We start from the raw sequence: 22,733 nt of genomic DNA on the forward strand, positions 1-22,733 counted from the left end.
AATTACTGATGAAGAAGGACTTACTTTTGACGTTTTCTATTTGTTTTCCATATGTTATTTTTCAATTCTTTCACTATTGCCTTCTTTTGTATGAGGTAGATTTTTTTAAGTGTACCATTTTGGTTCACTTTTTATCTATTTTTTTAGTTATTTTCTTAGTGGTTGCCCTATGATTACAATTAACATCTTAATTTATAATTAATTAAGTTTTTCTTCCTGTAAGTGGACCATACTTTCTTTGTTTGCATGTCTCATACTTTTGGTTGAAAATTTGATATTGGATATGTTGAATATTATAATATGGTAACTCTGGAAATCAGATTCTCCTGCCTTCTAAGAATTTGTTGTTTCTGCCTGTTGTAGGTCGTATTTGTTTGTTGCTGACTTTTGTAAACTATTACTTAAAGACTGTATGCTTTGTCACATGTGGTTACTGAAATCTCTAAAGTCACTGAACTCATAACTTTTGTGGAAGAATGGACTTTTAGGGTTCCCTACTCTACCATTTTTGCTAATGTTATTCCCATAATTATTTTAAATTTTATATTGTCATTATCCTTGAACATTTCATAAATATTTTATGTATTTTATATTTAAGAGTTCTAATATATAATGTGTTTGCCTTTTAAGTCTTGTTTTGCTAACTCTTGTTTGGAGTGGCTTGTTTTCTTGTATGTTTGGGGTTTTTTTTAATTGTAAATTTATATTTGGCTGAAACTAACTTGTGAGAATTCTAAGGACTCAGAGTTGATGATGCCTTTCTCTTCATGAGTATTTCCTAGTAGTTTGCATTTTTTCCCCAGACCACATAGGTAGTGTAAATGAAAAACCCAGAACTAGTTTTGTCTGTACTCATAAATTCCTGGGAGAGACTATTATATTTTTAACAATTTTTTCCACCTGGATCTGCAGGTAGAAATATGCTGGTTTTCCTGTAGGTTTTTGTCACTGCCAGTTTTTTCCTAGTCTAACCTATTACTGAGGGGATAATTCTTCCAACAGTCTTAGATGTGTGTGGCAACTGTAGTTTGCTCTTCCACTTTATGTAGACTCAAGCAAGGCCTAGTCTTCTATTTCTCCTCAGCATTAATCCCTGAAGCTATATGTTCTTTGTATAGGCATTTGTACCCACAGCACCCACAGCTTCCATGTTATGTATTGCTCTGGTTTCATCTGATTATTATTTTGACACTTGAGGATTCCCTTATTTCTGTGAGCCCTGCTATACTCCACTATATATCCAGAAGAAGAATTCTATGATTCAATAATCTTGGGCTCAAATTCATATAGAAATTTAAGTTGATGGATCTGGATTTGTATCTCAGCTCTGCCACTTACTACCTCTGAAGTGACTTGGGAAAGTCACATAACCTCTTTAAGCCGCAATTTCCTATCTGTGGAATAGGTATAATAATACCTCTAACATAAGGTTATTGCAATGATTAGTGGAATAGCACCCGTCACAAATGGCCTGGTATATAAATCTTAACCTGATGCTAAAAAAATTTTAAGTGCATTTACTTTTACTATTAAAGATGTGAACTTGTGAGTAACCATCTGTAACCTAGTTCTTTAGCTATGAAATGGGAATTTCATGTTTGTTAGCAGTACTTAAGAAAATGAATGCAAAGTATAAAGCACAGTACTTGGCACATAAGAAACAACCAATGAGTTGTAACAATTATCTATAAGAACTATAAAAATAGCAGGCTATACACAAAGCTGTCTACATTGATTTAGTAAGTGGTCAGTTGGTAATGAAGATAACATCTTGCCACGTTAAAAAATAAGCTTGGAGAGATTTGATGAGTAGTGTTTCATATAGTAATATCTTTGTAAAACTATGTCTGTGTCTTCCAATCCTCCCCACCTCCACTTCACCACACTCATACACACACACACACACACACACACACACACACACTCCTTAGCTTTTGGAATGCTTTCAGCTGCACATGGTAACACTTGTGTACAATCCACCTTAATCTAAAAAAGGGAGTCCAGGATTGAGGAGCAATAGATTTGTCTCCATTACATAAACTTTGAAGGGAACAGATTAAAATTTTCACTGCACATCTGAAATGAAATCCAGTTTGAGGATGTGTCTAACATTGCATGTTATTATAACTTTATGCTTGTTTGAGCATAAAGTATTGAGTTGTATTGAGTTGGCTTTGAATTTCTTTTTCCATTATTAGTTTATATCAATGATTGCATTTTACTAGCTAATTAGTTTTGTGTGTATTTTTCCATCTCTGGGGAATTAATCTTTATTTTGTCTACATTTGAAGTTTTTCTGAATTTTTAAAATTTTTTCTAAACTGACTTTACTCTCTTGCTGTTTCCAGTTTCTCATTAGGGATTGGGAGATCTGCATTCTAGTTTTGTCTGTGGCACAACCAGCTGCCTGACCTGGAGTAAAGCACTTGCTTTCTCTGGGCTTCAGTTCCCTTACTAATCAAATAGGGGAGTTGGATTATGTGACCTGTAGTCTCCATTTTAGCTCTATCTATGATTTAGAGAATCATATCAGCATATCAAATACATACCTGAATATGTTAAGATTGAGAAGATGCAGGCTGTGAGTACGATAATGTAAAGAACTTCACACAGAGCAAGAAACAAATATCAAGGTAACAAAGAGCAACCAAAAAGAGCAAAAGAAAATGATGAGTTCCAGTGGTGATTATGTCATTTTGGAGACAAGGGTGAAAACCAGAGCTCGGCCATGTGGTGTAAGGATTCATCAAGACAGGTGAAAGGATTTCTTCCCCTAATCAGTAACTGGGATAAGGCATCCTGAGTAAGCAACAGGCCCTGGCCTTCGATGGGGTCGTTCCGTACAAAATTAGCAACAGTCACTTGGTAACTTAAGTGAGATTAAACGCCAGAATAAGATCTAGGGTCTGCTTTGTTAGAAAGGGCAAGGGAACCAAGTAATACGGGCTCATCCTATGCCTGACACCAAGGTTACCTTCCAAATGGAAAAGGACATTAGTTGGAAGGCCACAGTGGAGGTTAAGGGAAGAGGAGGCCACATTTCTTGAGCCTTAGGACACTCGGGAGGAGGTCGGCGGGTAGGGCAGGGATGCAGAGTGGTTGCTCCCTTGGAGAGTGGGACCTCATTTGTCTACACAACCCACATTCCTCTCCTGAAATTCTCGACTCTTTCGGATAAATTTCTATTAAATTGAACGTCAAGTCAGTCTTAAGCCTCTTGAAGGAAAACAGAAAAGAAATTCCTGTAAGCGGTTGAGATGGGTGTGAGTGGTCGATAAGCAAGGAAACAAACAGAATTAACCACCTCCTTTGGCTGCTCTGCCTACACCTCCTGGCACAGTACTCAATTCCCAGCGCAGAGGAGGAACCGAGCTGTGCGGATTCTCCAACAATCAGCGACGTGGGAAATGTTTCGGAGACACTAATTGGCTCGATTGCCTGGCGCGCTCCTGGACGGAAAGCTGTGGCTAGTTGAGACGTTGCCTGGCGACGTGTTACCCAGTGGCGCAGTGGTTCCGTAGAGGCCAGCTGGTTGCTACGCAACAGGAAACATTCCGCGCTACCGAGTACTTTCTACTCCCGACCAGGCATTGCTCTCTCTGGAGACCCTCGGCAGTGGTTGCTCTATTCTGACTTGGTGAGTCCTGGGAACCGACCCTCGGGGCTGGGCTCCGATTTCTGGGCCAGAAACAAAGCCTGACTTTCGGAGAACATAAAGGCTCAAAGAGGCAGAGAAAATCAATGGAAAGGCATTTCAGTGATTGTCTCCTATCCGCCCATCATTATAGAGGGGTGGAAAGTGAGCAATAGCGATATCAAGAGACTTGTCAAAGATCTCACGCTGAGTGGTCAAATCTGGACCTGCGCTGTTAAATACGGTAATCATTAGACCTCGTGTGGCTAGTCTGAATTGAAATGTGCTCATATGTAAAAAGCACACTGGATTTTGAAGGCGTGGTACCAAAAGATACCACTATAATTTTTATACTGTGTGTTCAAATGATTATTTGTATATGGTAAATAAAACACATTATTAAAATTAATTTCACCTATTTCTTTTTTTAAATGCTATTACTTGAAAATTAAAATTGCATACAAAGCTCTCATATTTCTATTGGCCAGCACTGATCTATATAAAACCTAGGTCTGCCGACACCTGATTCAAGACCTCTTGTGCTAACCCTATTTTGGAAGGTGTTTTGAAGTATCTCCACTCATCTAATGGGGTGAAAGTGTGCGTGGTGGTGCAGAGTGCAAGACCGTTACAAAAGGCTCATATTTCTAATGTTTTAGGACCTTGCTACTCAGTGTATGAATCAGAGCCTTCATTTTAACAAGCTCTGCAAGTGATTGTCCTGCACGTTAAAGCTCCAGAAGCACTGTGTCAGAAATTAGCCCTCAATTCCTTTTTTTTCCTTTATTTCTTCTTGAGTACCTATACTGTATTTTTCAGACTGCGTGTACTAGAATTAGCTGCATTTTGAACAAGTTCCGCAGGAGATGAGAAACATTGATCTCAGTACTAATTACATTTCCTTTTTTCCTTCCAAATCTAGACCAGTGTGGTCCCCAGATGAGCAGCAGCAGCAGCATCCGCCAAGAACTTGCAAGAAATGCAAGTTCCTGGGTTCCACCCTAGCTACAGGGGTTCTTGAAGCCTAGGCACAGTTTCTAATTTTTTATTCCTTTGGTTCAAGTTCTCAGTTCGGGAAGACTGGGGTAACTTTGATGGGTTTTATTTGAGGGAAGTGAGTGAATTCAACTCTTCCTAGTCCTTAAGTCCCTCTCCAGTAGCCTCCTTCCCCGATCCTTTTGATCTACTTTTCATTTTCTTTTTCCTCACCTATTCTTTTCAGGAGTAAGGATGACTTTTCGGGCCACAGATAGTGAATCTGACCTGACAGATACTGAAGAGTATGCCAAAAATTCTGCACTTTCAAGACTGAATAATATAAAAGCCAAAGGAAGAGTGAGTTATGTGATATCCACAGAAAATGAATCTGATACACAAATCCTAAATTTTAGGCACATTACAAAAGCTCAGGAGAAGACAAGAAAACGACAGCAGCCTATAAAACTAGAGCCTTTGGTAAGTTCAAAAACCATTGTTTTAGCCTCTGTAGCCACAGAGGAAGTTGCAAAATTGCTTTGGAGGATGGAAGTCATTTCCAGCCTCTGAATTGACAAAGAAGGAATGAAAAGCTAAAAGATAATAACTGTTTATGTAGTTGTAAATACGGCAAATATTTATTAAACAAATACTAAGTTCTAGGCACTGTTTAAGTTGAAGGATACAGTGGTGAACAAAGTTTTCAGGCAGATAAGTCCTCTCTAGGATTATGTACAATACAAATACTTAACTATGTATGCTATTAGGCACTTTTAAATATTAGGGTACCATTTCACACTGAGAAGTTTAGTAAATGTTATATTTAGTTATACAGTTTTATTATTTTCAAAGTACATGCCTTTGTATTTAAAAAATTGTGTGCATGTTGAAAATACTTAATTTTTAGAAACCATTTATGCCCTTGGATAATTATAAATGCATGTAAAGAGCCGTGAAAGCGAAAAAATTAAAAAGTGAAAATTGTCCTCTCCACTTTTAGACGTTAGCTACCATCATTACTGGTGTGCCCTTCAGACTGTTTTGTTTATTCAAATGTATTTGCACATATATTTGTGTCTATAAACATAAATAGTTTTAAGATTATACAATAAATACTGATCTCAAAGGTGTTTATTTCACTTAAACATGTAGGAATGTTTCTAATCCTTGCATATAGAGGTGTCTTTTCTAACAGCTACACTGTATTTTGTTGCATAGAGGTGCCATAACATAGTACTGGTTAACTGGTCTCATATTGATGTGAGCTCAAGTAATTTCATTTTTGTTTTTTTGTTTTGCTTTTATTTGGTTTTGTTTATTTTGTTTTTATTTTGCTATTTTAGATAATGCTGTGTTGAATGACATTGTCTTTGTACACATTAAGATGCATTCCTAGAAATGGTATCTTTAGGTCATATGTACATTTTTAATTTCAAAAAACGTTACCCAATTGCCCTCTAGAAATTTACCTTTTCACCTACAGTGTACGAGAGGGCCTGTTTGCCCACATCTTTACCAAACCTGGTGCTATAAGTTTTTTTTTTATTTTTGCTACATTGATATGTTAAAAATGGCATCACGTTGTTATAATTTGCATCTTATTCATTTTTCGTCACCACATCCATTACTTAATATGTGGATTATCTGTTCATAACCTTCGTCCACTTTAAAATTAAGTTGTCTTGGGCCAGGCACGGTGGGTCACGCCTGTAATCCCAGCACTTTGGGAGGCTGAGGCAGGTGGATCACCTGAGGTCGGGAGTTTGAGACCAGCCTGACCAACATGGAGATACCCCACCTCTACTAAAAATACAAAATTAGCTGGGCATGGTGGTGCATGCCGGTAATCCCAGCTACTCGAGAGGCTGAGGCAGGAGAATCGCTTGAACCCGGGAGGCAGAGGTTATGGTGAGCCGAGATTGCGCCATTGTACTCCAGCCTTGGCAACAAGAGTGAAACTCCATCTCAAAAAAATAAAAAATAAATAAATAAATAAGTTGTCTTTATCATCTATTTTTAAGTTTTTAAAAATATGTTATGGATATTAATCCTTATTTCATTGCTTCTCAAACTTAATTTTGAGTACTGATATCTCTTCAAGGAAAGCATTCTTGATCCATAGTGCCGATTTGCTGTTTTTTATTTGATGTTACTTTGTGTGAAATAACTATTATGCTAGGAATTAATTCTAATTGTTAATAAACAAATTGACACCTTAAATACAAAGAAAATACAAAACCAATACAAATGGAATCAACACAAAATGCAAGGTCACCATTGTTGTTGGTTTGACACTGAACCTTTATTTGCACGGTGGATGTGGCACTGACTGCTGCCCTCCTCTTCCCCAGGGTTCAGTGTGCCTGTGCCACCACATGTTGTGTGGGGCACCAAGTCCTCCTTCCCATTTTTCTCCCATGGAATTAGGATTAACCTTTTTACATCTATTTCTCTCCGACGTATTTGCCTTCACTTGACAAAAGTGTATCACTAACCATTGATGATTAAAGTTGTTCAATTTGTCACCAATGTCATCTACTCATGTATATTAAAAGTTTGTTTTGTGCCTACTGCGTGCCAGGGTTTCAGCCATGCTCTGAGGAATGAACAAGGCAAATGAACAAAAATGAACAAAGCAGACAAGATTCATGTTGACATTCTAGTAATTCTAAATAAGCAGACTGAACAATTTCACCTCGTGATAGTAACTATTTAAAAAAAAGCCGAACGCATTGGCTCATGCCTGTCATCTTGGCACTTTGGGAGGCAAAGGGAGAGGGTCATTGAGCCCAGGAGATAGAGGCTGCAGTAAGCTGTGCTTATACCACTGCACTCCAGCCTGGGTGACTGAGCGAGATCCTGTTTCTAAAAAAAGAAAAGAGCACACGGACTGTGGTAGAGACTCAGAAGAGACTGCTTTAGATTGGTTGACTGGAAAGGTCTCTCTGAGGAGATGTTATCTGAACAAGTCTCAGCCAGCAGCCTGTATCAACTGCCAGACATCTGCAATTTAGGCAGAGCTCAGTGGGGACAGCTTGCCTCTACTCCACTGGGCACCAGCTGAGGCATTGATGCTGTCCCCACTGAGCTCTGCCTAAATTACAGAATTTTTAGCAAAATAAATGTTAATTTTTAGGTTACTAAGTTTGAGGCAGTATGTTATATACTAACGCAACTTGCACAGTATAAATAATACATGAATAAAATAATTCATACAATATTAAAAAATAGTAAGGAAAAAAGTGAAAATGACCTGAAGTTTCACCATGCAGAGAGAAAGTAGCTTAATAGTCTAGTGACAAATTTCACATGTGTGGGCGTCTGTAGTTTGACTTCTTTTTATAGAGTGGGTAAAGATGTATTTTTGTTATTGACTTCCCTCCCCTCGACTGCCTTCTCCTCTCCCTTTCCCTTCCCCTTCTTCTTCTTCCTATTCTCCTCTTCCCCCCTGCTTCTTTCCCCTCCTCTTCCTTCTTCTTTTCTTCCTCCTCTCTCTCTCCCCTTACCCCTCTTTCTCCTACTCTCTTTCTTTTCTATTCTTCTTCTTTTACATTTTTTCCTTATCTCCAAATGCCCCAATCTCTGACCCCCCATGCCATCTAACATTGACAAAATCCAGGACATGTCCTTTCTTACTTTTGTCCATGCTGAAACAATTTTATACAAATTTATTTGTAATTTTGTAATTTTACAAATGTATGAAACTTACAATTTGTAATTGTGTTTATTTGTAATATTTTCATATTACAAATTCATATTTATATATATATATGGCATAGTATCTGATTGTATGAATATTCCATAATTTACTAAATCATTCTCCTCTTTTGAGACATTCAGGTTGTTTTGCCAGTATTTCAAATGGTACAGTAAAATTGTATTATCCTTTTGTACTGGTGCTTATATTCCTATGAGATAGGGCCCTGTGAGTGGTGTTGTGGAGTTGATGAAAAAATTACATATATGTATAATTATATTTAATTATATATTAATTTCCATATAATTATATTTAACATATAATTTTACTTAATTCACACATATTTTACCTGGAAACCAGTTTCTCAATCCAATGTACACATGTTGCCTAAATTAAATTGCGTTTTCACCCTTAACCTAAGTTTTACTATAATCTCTTTCAACTTTTTGTTGCCTGATCTGCATAAGTGAAACTGCACCTTCACACAGGATGCAGCTAGTGTTTTTATGTGTAATTTTTTTAACGCTTATTATAGGTTCAGGGATATATGTACAGATTTGTTACATAGGTAAACTGATGTCATGGGGGTTTGTTGTACAGATTATTTCATCTCTCAGGTACTAAGTGTAGTACACAATAGTTGCTATTTCTGTTCCTCTTCTTCCTCACACCCTCCTCCGTCAAGTAGACTCCAGTGTCTGTTGTACCTCTCTTTTTGTTCATGTGTTGTCATCATTTGGCTTTCACTTATAAGTGAGAAAATGTGATACTTGGTTTTCTGTTGCTAAGGATGATGACCTCAAGCTCCATCCACGTTCCTGTGAGGAACATGATCTTGTTTTTTATGACTGTGTAGTATTTCATGGTGTATATATACCACATTTTCTTTATCGAGTCTACCAATAATGGGCATTTAGATTGATTCCATGTCTTTGCTATTGCGAATAGTGCTGCAAGGAACATACACATGCATGTGTCTTTATGGTAGATCGATTTATATTCCTTTGGATATATACCCAGTAGTAGGATTGCTGGCTCGAATGGGAGTTCTGCTTTTAGCTATTTGGGGAATCACCACGCTGCTTTCCACAATAGTTGTTATTTTTTATTTTTTATTTTAATTTTTTATTATTTTATTTTTCATATTACAAATAAATACAATACTCTCCATCTAGCTTTTTACACTTAGTGGTGGCATAGTATCTGATTGTGTGAATATTCCATAATTTATTTTTCTATTTTTTAATTTTTCAGTAATAGCCATTCTGACTGGTGTGAGATGGTATCTCATTGTGGTTTTGATTTGCATTTCTCTAATGACCAGTGATATTGAGCTTTTTTTCATATGCTTGTTCACTATGTCTATGTCTTTTTTTGAAAAGTGTCTGTTCATGTCCTTTGCCCACTTTTTAATGGGCTTTTTTTTTTGTAGATTTAAATTTCTTGTAGATTCTGGATATTAGACCTTCAAAGATGCATAGCTTACAAATATTTTCTTCCATTCTGTAGGTTGTTTTTTCACTCTGTTGATAGTTTCTTTAGCTATGTAGAAGTTCTTAAGTTTAATTAGATCCCATTTGTCAATTTTTGATTTTGTTGCAATTGCTTTTGGTATCTTTGTCATGAAATCTTTCCCAATTCCTATGTTCAGAATGGTATTGCCTCGGTTGTCTTCCAGGGATTTTAGAGTTTGGGGTTTTACATTTATGTCTTTAATCCATCTTGAGTTAATTTTTGTATATGGTGTAAGGAAAGGGTCCATTTTTAATCTTCTGCATATGGGTAGCCAGTTATCCCAGTACCATTTATTAAATAGGGAGTCCTTTCTCTATTGCTTGTTTTTGTTGGCTTTGTCAAAGATTACATGGTTGTACGTGTGTGGCCTTATTTTTGGGCTCTCTATTCTGTTCTGTCGGTCTACATGTCTGTTTTTGTACCAGTACCATGTTGTTTTGGTTACTGTAGCCCTGTAGTATAGTTTGAAGTCAGGTAACGTGATGCCTCCAGTGTTCTTCTTTATGCTTAGGATTGCCTTGGCTATTCAGCCTCCTTTTTGGTTCCATATGAATTTTAAGATAGTTTTTTCTAGTTCTGTGAAGAATGTCATTTGTGTTTGATAGGAATAGCCTTATATCTGTAAATTGCTTTGCAAAGTATGGCGATTTTAATGATACTGATTCTTCCTATCATGGAGAGCATGGAATGTTTTTTCATTTGTTTGTGTCATCTCTGATTTCTTTGAGCAGTGCTTTGTAATTTTCGTTGTCGAGACCTTACACCTCCCTGGTTAAAATATTCCTAGGTATTTCATTCTTTTATATGGCAATTGTGAATTGGATTGGGTTTCTTATTTGGCTCTTGGCTTGACTGCTGTTGGTGTACAGGAATGCTAGTAATTTTGGTACATTAATTTTTGTATCTTGAAACTTTGCTGAGATTGTTTATCAGCTGAAGAAGCTTTTGGGCAGAGACTATGGGGTTTTCTAGATATAGAATCATGTCATCTGCAAACAGGGATAGTTTGACTTTGTCTCTTCCTATTTCGATGCCCCTTATTTATTTCTCTTGCCTGATTGCTCTGGACAGGACTTCCAATACTATGTTGAATAGGAGTGGTGAGAGAGGGCATCCTTATCTTGTGCCGGTTTTCAAGAGGAATGCTTCCAGCTTTTAACAATTTAGTGTGATGTTGGCTGTGAGTAATATATGGCTGTTATTTTGAGGTATGTTTCTTTGATACCTAGTTTATTGAGTGTTCAACATGAAGGAATATTGAATTCTATCAAAAGCTTTTTCTGGATCTGGTGAGATAATCATGGTTTTTTTGTCTTTAGTTCTGTTTCTGTGATGAATTACATTTATTGATTTGCATATGTTGAAACAAACTTGCATCTCAGGGATAAAGCCTAATTGATCATGATGGATTGGTTTTTTTATGTGCTTCTGGATTCGATTTGTAATCATTTTGTTGAGGATTCTTGCATCAATGTTTGTCAAGGATATTGGCCTGAAGTTTTCTTATGTGTGTGTGTGTCTCTGCCAAGTTTTCACATCAGGATGATGCTGGCCTCATAAAATCAGTTGGGGAAGAGTCCCCCCTCCTCAATTTTTTTTAGAATAATTTCATTAGGAGTGGTACCAGCTCTTCTTTGCACATTTGGTAGAATTTGGCTGTGAATCCATCTGGTCATTGCTGGGCTATTTATTACTGACTCGAGTTCAGAGCTCATTATTGGTCTGTTCAGGGAATCAGTTTCTTCCTAGTTCAATCTTGGGATGGTGTGTGTGTCCAGGAATTTATCCATCTCCTCTAGGTTTTCTAGTTTATGTGCATATGGTATTCATAGTAATCACTTATGGTTATTTGTATTTCTGTGGGGTAAGCAATAATATCCCCTTTGTCATTTCTGAATGTGTTTATTTGGATCTTCTCTCTTTCCTTCTTTATTAATCTAGCTATTAATGGCCTATCTGTCTTATTAACATCTTCAAAAAAACCAGCTCCTGGATTTTTTAATCTTTTCAATTTTTTTTATTTCTCAATATCCTTCAGTTCTGCTCTGATTTTGGTTCTTTCTTGTCTTCTGCTACTTTGGGGTTGGTTTGCTCACACTTTTCTAGTCCTTTTAGTTGTGATGTGAGGTTGTTAATTTGAGATCTTTCTAATTTTTTTATGTGGGCATTTAGTGCTATAAATTTCCCTCTGAACACTGCCTTAACTGTGTCCCAGAGATTCTAGTATGTTGTATCTTTTTTCTCATTAGTTTCAAATAACTTTTTAGTTTCTGCCTTAACTTCATTATTCACCCAAAATTCTTTCAGGAGCAGGTTGTTTATTTTCCATGTAATTGCATAGTTTTGAGCAATTTTAGTAGTCTTGATTTCTATTTTTATTGCACTGTGGTCTAAGAGTGTGTTTGGCATAATTTCAGTTCTTTTGCGTTTGCTGAGGATTGTTTTATGTCTGATCATGTGGTTGACTTTAGAAGATGCAGCAATGAGAAGAATGTATATTCTGCTGTTTTGGGGTGGAGAGTTCTATAGAGGTCTATCATATCCATTTGGTTCAATGTTGAGTTCAGGTCCTTAATATCTGTGTTAATTTTCTGACTTGATGATCTGCCTAATACTATCAATGGAGTGTTGAAGTCTCCCACTATTGTTCTGTGGGAGCTAAGTCACTTTGTAGGTCTCTAAGAATTTGCTTTTGTGAATCTGGGTGTTCCTGTGTTGCATGCATATATATTTAGGATAGTTAGGTCTTCGTGAATTGAACCCTTCACCATTATGTAATGCCCTTTTTTGTCTTTTTTTTTTTAATTTTTGCTGGTTTAAAGTCTGTTTTGTCTGAAATTAGGATTGCAACCCCTGCTTTTTTCTGTTTTCCATTTGCTTGGTAGATTTTGCTCCATCCCTTTTTTTGAGTCCTTGGGTGTTATTGCATGTGAGATGGGTCTCTTTAAGACAGCATATCATTGGGTCTTGCTTTTTTAATCCAACTTGCCAAATAAGTTATTTAGCCCATTTACATTCAAGGTTAATGTTGATATGTGTGGATTTAGCCCTGTCATTGTGTTGTTAGCTGTTTATTACACTGGCTTGTTTGCGTGGTTGCTTTAAAGTGTCACTGGTGTATATAATTAAGTGTGTTTTTGTATTGGCTGGTAATAGACTTTTCTTTTTGTATTTAATGCTTTTCTTCAAGATCTCTTGTAAGGCAGATCTGGTGGTAATGAAATCCCTCAACATTTGCTTATTTGTTTTCCTTATTCATTTCAGTAGGTTTCAGAGAAGGGTTTTCCAAATGTGCATTAATCTTAACATCATTTTTATAGATCATTGTTTGGTCTCTGTGAAGTCACCCTGTGTAAACAGACATTTTTTCTTCTTGTTCTCAACTTGTGATCCTGTTCGCTATTCCTTTTTAGCACTATTATATAACTTAGCTCTCCTTCATCTCTGTAGCAACAACTAGCCTTTTCCCTTCTTCAGTGAGTTGCTCAAAAGGGATTTTTATCTAAAACCAAGCGCAGTTTAACTGAGAAGTTAACTGCTGTTCCCTTTACTTAATCTCAAGCCTTTTTTTCTTATCCCAGTATATGAGAGACTAGCTATTATGATAAACTCATAATGCTTAGTAACAAAAAGCCATTATAATGAATTCTTCACTTTATTATGTTAAAAGCTTGAGTTTTATTGCCATAATTTTCAGTTGAATAGCTTAAGATAATGCCACCTATTTTTTTTAGATCTTCAATAAGTTATGGCTATGAGAAGTGATTGCTGATTTTGATTTTGGTGGGAGAATTGTGCACTTCCCATAGTAGCAGTATTAGTAAATCATGGGGGTTTGTAATGGACAATTAGGGAGTATATGATTTCATACTTCTGAGCCTTTTCTGTTGTAATTTATTCTTGTAAGTATTCATTGATAATTTCAAGTATAAAATTAATGGAAGCTAGGTAGAAAAGTCTTACTCAAGCAATAGGCCAGGGACAGGCAATGGTGGTACTTAACTATTAGGACTGCATCTTTGATAGGAAATTAGTCCAAGGAGATCAATTTCCAACAGGAGAAAGAGTCCAAAGGTAGTGAAAAATAAAACAAGTTTATACGAATGTTAATAAAGATTAACATGTCTCTCTATTTCCCAAAGCCAGTGCTAAAAGTCTACCAAGATCATAAGCAGCCAGAATACATACATGAACAGAACCGATTTGAGTTAATGACTGCCGGAATCATTAAACGTCCAGTAAGCATAGCAAAAAAAAGTTTTGCCACATCATCTACTCAGTTTCTTGAGCATCAAGATGCTGTGAAAAAAATGCAGGTATAATATTAAAATACTTAATTGATTCTTTTAACTTAATTTTGTTTTGTATAGCATTGCTAACATGCTTTTAACTCATAAGAATAGAAGCAAAGTCATTTTCTATAAGGTTGCATAATGAGTTTGGGAAATATAACATTTCTTCATTCTTCCTACTTAAGGAAAACTCTTACAGTGGAAGGAAATCATAAAGGAAACTTTCAGCATCTGTACAGTGCCTTCTGACCTTCTTTTGTGTGATAAAGAAGACATAATAGTATTTTGAATGTTATTATAACTTTTTTGAAATTTTCATCATTTTTACCAAAAATGGTAATCTTTGAAGACCCTGGTGACGGGCAATAAAATGGAGACGAAGCCAGCTAGAAAGACAATTTGTGTAGCTGGTAAGAGTTGTAGAGCAAGGAAGTTGCCTTGAAAGGCATAAAGAAATGGTAGCTTGGGGAAGAAATCACCAGAGCTTGCCTTTAAATGAATAGCTCTAGATAATTAAAGAAAAAAAATAAGAGAAGAAAATATGAAAGGCATACCTACAGTAAAGATACCCGTAGAGCCAAGATTTCTCTGAGCTTTTGGTTGAGAGGATAACTTTGACAGTCACACATTGAGTGCTGGTTTGAGTCCAAGCATTGGATTAGAACTGCTAGACGTGCACAGTTGAGGACAAGGTCTGTCCTCAAGGATTTCAGAGTCTAGAGGTAGGTAGGTGGACAAGTGAACACTCAGCACACTGGGGTATAAGAGCTCTCCTTGGTTGTTTAAGGTACAAAATAATGAAAAACTAAATAAAAGGGACTCTTACACCTGGCCATCGGGGGGCCAGTCAGTGAATAAAAAGCCACCTTTGGGAGTTGCACTAAGCTGAGGAGAATGAGTGTAAAGTTAATGACATAGATAAGATGAGAGAGGTGCGAGCTTTAGGAGAAGCTAGATGGGCAGGAGCTTACTTTGGGTTTGGGTGAGATCATCCTGAAAGAATGAAATCATATGATGAACTAGATGGAATTATAAAGCCTCAGTTGCTATGGTATCTGTGAAGTGGAGCCAGAGGGAGCTCTTTCTCCAGAAAAGATCTGAGCCAGGAAAGATTTAATTGCCTGTAAATTAATTCATTTGGCATAAAGAGGGCTTCAAAGATTTGAATTTAAAGAAAAGGAGAGAACGTGTGTAGACATCTGGGATAAAAGTGGGGCTGAAAAGGAATGTTAGGTTGTGAGCTATGCTTCCTGGTTGTAGCTGTCACTCAGTGAAGAACTCAGCAAAGAGTTAGGAATTAAAGAGAAATATGGAAAATGGGATGTTTTACATAAAATAAGAAAGGTATTTATTCTGAGAAAAAGCTAATTTTTTCAGATATTGATTTATCTGAATGAGTTTCAAATAGAAATGCAGCAAGGAGGATTTCCTGGGAGATAAAGGAAGGCAGGCAGGAAGGAAAGTTGGAGACCTCTGTTAATCAAGGAAGAAATTGACTTATCAAATTGTACGGGGCATCATCAGAGGGGAGTACTACATTGTACAGTTTATGAATAAATGCTTTCTTTATTTCCCACCCCCAAATCTGAACCTATGTTACTGCTAAAGAACATAGCAGAACACAGTGATTAACCTCCTCCATGGGAGGAAAATGTGAATCACATTTTCCCACTGAGTTACATAATGAGAAATTAGGGCTCAGAGGAAAATATGTAACCCTGTTATGGAAGAAGTCTTCCACTTAGAATGCAGTAAGACTTTTTAAAGACTAGAACAAATAAAATAAATGCATTTTCTGTTAAAACAGTAACACTTTAGTCTCATAAAAATACTAAAGTGGACTAGCCCTCACTGCAACATTGAGATAAGGTGATGTGTGTTTTCTCTGGTTCAGGTTTGGCCTATTCATTCTCAGAAGAGAACAGTGTTATTGCTGCCATCCCTGGCCAAGAAGTCAAAGACACACATTTTACCTTTTACGTTCAAAGATGTGTTTCCTTCAGCTCTGAACTTGCTAGGCGTTGTCAAACTGCTGTTGAACAGAGTATATTTAATCAGAGTTGGGGTATAATGTTCCCTGTGAGTACAGATTTTCTGGAGAAGTTGTTCTACAGAGCTTGTAGTAATAAATCCCTGCAGAAATGGCAGCCTCTGCCAGCTATGTTAATAGGCAATAAAATACTCATGCATATATTTACAATAGTTATTCAACAAAGCAGGTCTACTATAGTGACTTTTATCTTAAAGCCAGCTACTCCTATACTGTCAGAGAGGCAAGGTGATTACCTTTGGAGTTAGTGTCAAATTTCTTCAAACACAGTGATTAACCTCCTCCATGGGAGGGACAGATATGGGTGATGCCACCCAAGTTTTTTGGGGGGTGTGAGTGGCACTGAGAGCACAGACAGTGAAGCCCAGAGAGTAGAGCAAAGCTGGAGTATGTGGGCATGGCACGGTGGGACTCAGCCTTGCTGCTCCAAGTGTAGTCCATGGTCAGCAGGATCCAAACCCCTGAAAGCAGGTTAGAAAGGCAGAATCTCAGGTTCCACCCTAGCTGTACTGAATCAAAATTTGCATTTTAATAAGAACCCCGGGTAATTCATTGCACATTTAAAGTTTGAGAAGCACTGGTCTAAAGAACAGCCAATATTAGTTGATAAAATCAGTGCTTCTCTAAGGCTACCGCATAGTGATTCCCAACACTCAATATAACCGCCCCTCATATTCACAAAGAAGTAAAGTTATTATGAGTTACAATAACAGCTGTCCAAGACTTGACTCACTGAAGAGCTTCAAGGTGGTCAGAATAGAGGAGGAGGTTGGGAGGAGAGGCCCCAGAAAAGATAGATGCAGAGCAACTAAGCAAGGAGGGAAGAGGGCTCTCATGGACATCAAAGACCTGGTAATATTTTGATGTAATAAACATTGAGTTAAAGGAGAGGAGAAGGCAATGGACGCTGAAACTGGTACTGCTTTGTGGAAAAAGGATGCGTATCTGGATAGCGAGTACTGAGAAGGAATATGATTGCCTAACAATAGTTTGAAAATTTTCAGTGCCAAAATGCTTGCCTTTGAGCCCTAGACATATCATGCAATATGGCAATTAGTCCTTGACAGTAATATTTTGTTGCTCTTGTGTGTGTGTGTATGCAAAGACTCATTTTTTTTTTCAAAAATTGGCTTTGTTTAGATTCATCAGCCCTATGTTGAGGTGTTCTCTCCCTTTCCTCCTAAACTGCCACTTCCTGGTATTGGGAAAAGAGGTCTCTTCGGGACTACATCTTCAGCTTACCCTAAGTACACTTTCGACAACCGAGAAGACGTTGTTGAAGCCAACATTCGTGATCCCTTGCAAATCATTAAAATAATACGTGAAAATGAACATCTTGGATTTCTTTATATGATCCCTGCAGTGCCAAGATCATCCATTGAATATGATGCATATAATCTAAAGTGAGTTCTTTTTTATGATGCAATTTCTTTAACATAAAAATTACAAATAAGATTGCACATATTATTCATAATTGATTGGATATTAATGATAATATCATCAAATATAATTTTGGTTATTCAATGATAAATGAATCCTAATCACAACAATTTTATATTTTTTCATTTATCTTCCCTTTATTTAGAAACATTAACTATCTTATCTGCACTATTGAGCTTCTCATATATTTATGTAATTTTATGCCATATATTTTTAATCAGTATTACAAATGTATTTTTGATATTTTATGATTATTGAGAAAAGAGGATGGCAATATATAAAAAGTAGATGATGCACGATTTGTTTTTCATGTTATTTCACCTTTGCTTTATAGAGTAGAAATAAGGATTTTTTAATAAAGTAAGCTTGATAACTTAGGGTATTCATATAAATGAATAATATACACACACTTACTTTCTGTGTGTTGTTGCCACACATTTGTTGTTGATATAGTTGGAAGTCACATAATTGTGAGTCTGCAAGTTGCTTTAAAGTTCAGCACAACAGATAATAGTAGGACTTAAAGATGATACTGGCTTTCCTCTGTTATTTAGTTGGACTGACAGCAGTTCTTGAGACAGTCTTTTCTTGATGGTGGTAATAGTTTAGCTTCACCACCAAATTCATTGAGCTACCTTCCCCATTCATGGCTCTCTTATTCTCCCTTATTCAGCACCATAGTTTCAATTGAGAAGGTGACACTGAGGGCAGCTCTCCTGCTGCAGAAAATGGGTAGAGAAGAAAAGCTTTTTAATCAAAATTTAAAATGACAGATTTGTTGTAAATCTTAAAGAGCTTAACAGCAGTGAACAATAACTTGTAGGAAGAACAGAAATGCTTATGAAAATGCAGTCGTTCAGCAAAATTTGTTGAGCATGATCTCTGTAGCAGGAACTGTTTTACGTGCTTGAGACACATTAGTAAACCATCCATATCAAAATTGTTGCCCTCATGGAACTGACATTATAGCAGAGGATGGCAATACTAAACCATACATGAGTAAATTATGTAGAATACTAAAATGTGGTAAGTATTGGAGGAAAAAAATAGAGGCAAAGAGGATTGGGAGTGCTGGGGAAGAGGTTGTGAATTAACTGGGGTGGTCAGGGTGGGCCACATTGAGAAGTTGTCATTTGAACAAGGACTTGAAAGAGAATAAATGAATTATGTGGTGGTGCAGTTATGAGCATTCCAGGCAGCAGGAAAATGAATACAAACATCCTGAACTGGGAGCAGACCTGGCATGCTCAAAGGGCAAAGAGGAGGCTGGTGTGACTACAGTAGAGTGAACAAGAGATAAAGGATATATCGCACAAGACCTTGTTGGCTACAACAATGGAGAACCATGGAAGGATTTTGGGCAGAAAAGTGTCATGATCTGATTTACATTTTTTAAGGAACCATTCTCGCTGCTGTGTGAAGAATAGGCTTTGAGGCAACAAGGGTTGAAACAGGAAGACAAATTGAAGGCCGTAGTTACTCAGGGGAGAAAGGGACTGGGGATGATGAAGTGGTAAGAAATCTGCTTCTGAAAACAATTAGAAGGTGAAGCCAATGGGATGTCTTTACAGACATTATGTAGGGTAGACAACCAGAAAGGAGTATAGGATAAGTTTAATGATCCAGTTGTCTGAGCAAGAGGGGTAGAGTTGCTATTGACTGTGAACCCTGAAAATCTGAGACAGTTCTCAGTTAATTTAGAAAGCTTATTTTGCCAAGATTGTGGATGCACGCCCATGACACAGCCTCAGGAGGTCCTGATGACACGTGCCCAAGGTAGTACCGGCACAGCTTGGCTTTATACATTTTAGGGAGACACGAGACATCAATTAATATGTGTAAGATGTACATGGGTTCAGTCTGGAAAAGTGGGACAACTCAAGGCCAAGATGGAAAAACTCAAAGCAAGGAGGGAGCTTCCAGGTCATAGGTAGATGAGAGACATTCCTTTGAGTTTCTGATTAGCCTTTCCAAATGAGGCAATGAAATGTGCATTTATCCCAGTGAGCACAGGGGTCACTTTGAATAGAATGGGAGGCAGGTTTGCCATTAGCAGTTCCCAGCTTGACTTTTACCTTTAGTTTAGTGATTTGGGGGCCCCAAGATTTATTTTCCTTTTACAACTGAGGCATAGAAGACTGAATGGAGCAGAATAATCAGGGAAAAATACATGTTTGGGTTCGGATACATTAATTTTAGGATGTCAAAAGGAGAAGAGAAGGTAGACGAAAGAGAATTGGGGTAAAAAAAGAGGATTTTTCCAACATGAGAGAATTCATTTTTTAAGATGGAAGAATTAACATATAATGTAATTTAAAGCCCTTCAATTAAAAAAAAAAAAACCCTTAATAGTATTGTCATTCCTACCACTACTTTACTCCCTTGTATAGTTCTTTGTAAGTTTTTGGTGAAGAACTTGTAGATCTTAAGTGGAAACTGATGGAAAGTGGGTTATTTGGTGATTTTAAAACATAATTCTTGATTCATATGTGAAAATGTTTTCGCAGTTTTCTCTTCAGGAAAAAAAAATAATCATCTAATAACCCAGATATCAAAGAGTGCTATTTGTGATGTTCATTTTGCACTGTGAGAAGAGCCAAATTTTGCCCCACGTAGAACTGATTCTCATCTATTTACCAGCACAATATAAAGTATTGAAGCGGAGACTGAAAACTGCTTTTGTTCAGTTCTGGAGATTTATTTCTAGACTAATGAGCACTTCTACTAGGGAAATTGAGTTGATGTTTTATACTTTTTTGGACTCACAGAAGTGACACTTAATAGTAATATGTAAGTTCTCATTTAAAAAGATATTTTGGAATCATGGTTTGTTATCATTATTGCAGTTTAGGGTTTGATGTTAAATTTTCCTCCCTAACTTGAATTCCAAATATCATAAACCTTGTGAGTAAAGACAATTATTTGGATGCTATGGAGTTGGCAGCAGCTAAACTGGAAGTTAAACATAGTATATACTGTGTCAACAAGATGAAGTCATGTTATACCAAACTCCTTTTAAAAGTAATGTGATAAAATAACTGTAAGGCTGTGAGTTTGCTGTTGAAGAATGTCTTTACTACCCAACAAATGTGGTGAAGCTGTGGAAGCATTTTTTATAATCTTTCAATCTAGAGCAATAATCTTTCTCTCTGATAAGCCTATTGAATTTTTCCAGAAAAAATATGTGAGCAAAATGCAAAATAATGTTTCTTAGTATGGAACTAAATAGAGGTGAAATTGAGATCTAAACTATGGAAATCATTTAAAGTTGCACTTCTTATGGCAAAAAACTTTTTAAAATGATAGGTCATGCTATTGCTGAAGCACCTATGGCAAGGTATGCTTAGAGAGAAAATAGAATAAGTTATAAGTTATTTGCAAAATTCCCTTATTAACTAACTCTATGCACATCATTATAAAGTGTGCTGACAGGTATTTTGCTTTAATCACAAATGTGCAATGCAGATATCAGTGTTTGCCATAAATACAGTACACATATGAGAAAAATATGCTTGACAATTTTTTTTCCAATTATCACTAAAAACCTGTGCTATAGAAGAGTTTTTTCATTTAGTTGTGAGCAGGGATTTAGACTGCAAAAGGCATGTAGGAATCAGTAGTGTCTGAGCAGTTAGCTGTGTGTGCAGCAAGAAAGGCTTTGCCCTGCTCAGAGACAACATTCGCATACAACAGTAAACCTCTCATTTTTGACTTAGCATTGACAGAGAGTGAAAATTGTGGATCTCATCAAATCAAGGATACTAACTATTCACTTTTCCATGGTCATACAGTGAAATAGCAAGTAAAAGATTTTATTTCGATCATGAAATATGCAGGAAATGAAGAGTAAGATTTAAAACATTTTGTGAAACTAATATTACTAATAAAGACCATTTCTATGATTTTAGGGGGCTTGCTCAAGGGTCATGTCTTAGGGATACGTTCAATATTTTGAGTAGACAGCGTATCACTTTGGTGCCAAAATATTTTGAAGATAAGAATACAATATTGGAATTTTAGGCTGACTGAATTCTAGTGTATATGGCAAATGTACCTTAGGACAGATTTGGCTCTTTCCAGCATCTTATGATTTTACTAGTTGGAGGAAAATAATTGATCATGTATTAGTGGGCATATCTATCCAAAAATCATATTTAAACTCAAAAACCTGAGGAGATACTTTTCAATCCAAATTTAACCAAAGAGCTGATAAGAATTTGTTTACTTCCATTTTCTAAATTGAAACACTCAGCCTTGCAGCTTTATAGCATAATGTACTTATTGGCTTACCATCTAATTCAGTGCTAAAAGCAGACTCCAGTGAAATGATCAAAAAATTCTGGATCCATAGATTGTCTAGAGGTCCAGAACTATGTGACAGATGTTCTAGTTACATGGTCTCATTTCCAAAGAACTAAGGTTGTTATTTAAGATCTTTTAATTTTTTTAAAAAATTATAACGGGGAAAAGGAGCTAGCTGTGTGTGAACCCTCATCTGTGGCTCACACTACCCATCATTTAGATGGCTAAAGAGAACTTTGTTACTAATTTTTTTTAAATTATGGCTATTATTTTAAAATTTGTGATGAGACCCTCACAAAATTTACATAAAACTGATGGTCTGAGTGAGTATCAAATGCCCAGTCAGTGGTTCCAGATGCTAAATGTTTAACACAGCTATAAAGCAAAGCTTCGCAAGGAGTGTACTGCAGCCAAGCAAGTGACTCCCAGTGTGCCCTAGTTGTTTATGATGGTAAAAACTTATTTAAAAAAAAAGAAACACAATCACTCAGAAATTTACCACGGGTGAAATTTTATTTTTCTAATATTTGTATGGTTTACCTTGTCAAACTTCCTGAATTCAGAAAATATTTCCGTGGGTAAGACTAGTGTATTCCCCTCTGCCAGAGAGCAGCTCTATAGTGGGAATACAACACAGCCTCTGCCACCTTCCTGTTGAACCATCCCACTGAGTTTGATTGTTACTGTAAACAGTTCCTTTTGGTTTCTAAGACAAACTCAGTTTATCAGCAAAACTCTTTGTTTTGTGTATATGAGAAACACAAAGAAATCCTCGTTCTTTTTTATTTAATTTCATTTGCTCTTTTTTTGTGTGTTTTCCTTTTGACA

At 36.6% G+C, this 22,733-nt stretch overlaps 1 protein-coding gene across 5 annotated transcripts in view; it reads left to right on the forward strand.

Moving 5' to 3' along the window:
* DNAH6 (dynein axonemal heavy chain 6) overlaps positions 1–22,733 on the forward strand; it is a 342,612-nt gene that overhangs the window by 42,417 nt on the left and 277,462 nt on the right. For 4 of the 5 annotated variants that reach the window (XM_058428736.1, XM_058428735.1, XM_058428738.1 and 1 more), the window contains exons 2-4: positions 4,857–5,089; positions 13,964–14,137; positions 17,304–17,566. In XM_058428736.1, coding sequence (XP_058284719.1) covers positions 4,865–5,089; positions 13,964–14,137; positions 17,304–17,566 — 662 coding nt within the window. In that variant the 5' untranslated portion in view covers positions 4,857–4,864. Of the gene's footprint in view, positions 1–3,508; positions 3,638–4,856; positions 5,090–13,963; positions 14,138–17,303; positions 17,567–22,733 lie in introns of those variants that run through there. The other variant, XM_032177305.2, reaches the window with a different exon arrangement.

The sequence above is a fragment of the Hylobates moloch genome, unplaced genomic scaffold (genome assembly GCF_009828535.3).
Source record: "Hylobates moloch isolate HMO894 unplaced genomic scaffold, HMol_V3 SCAFFOLD_15, whole genome shotgun sequence".
In the NCBI taxonomy this organism is placed as follows: domain Eukaryota; kingdom Metazoa; phylum Chordata; class Mammalia; order Primates; family Hylobatidae; genus Hylobates; species Hylobates moloch.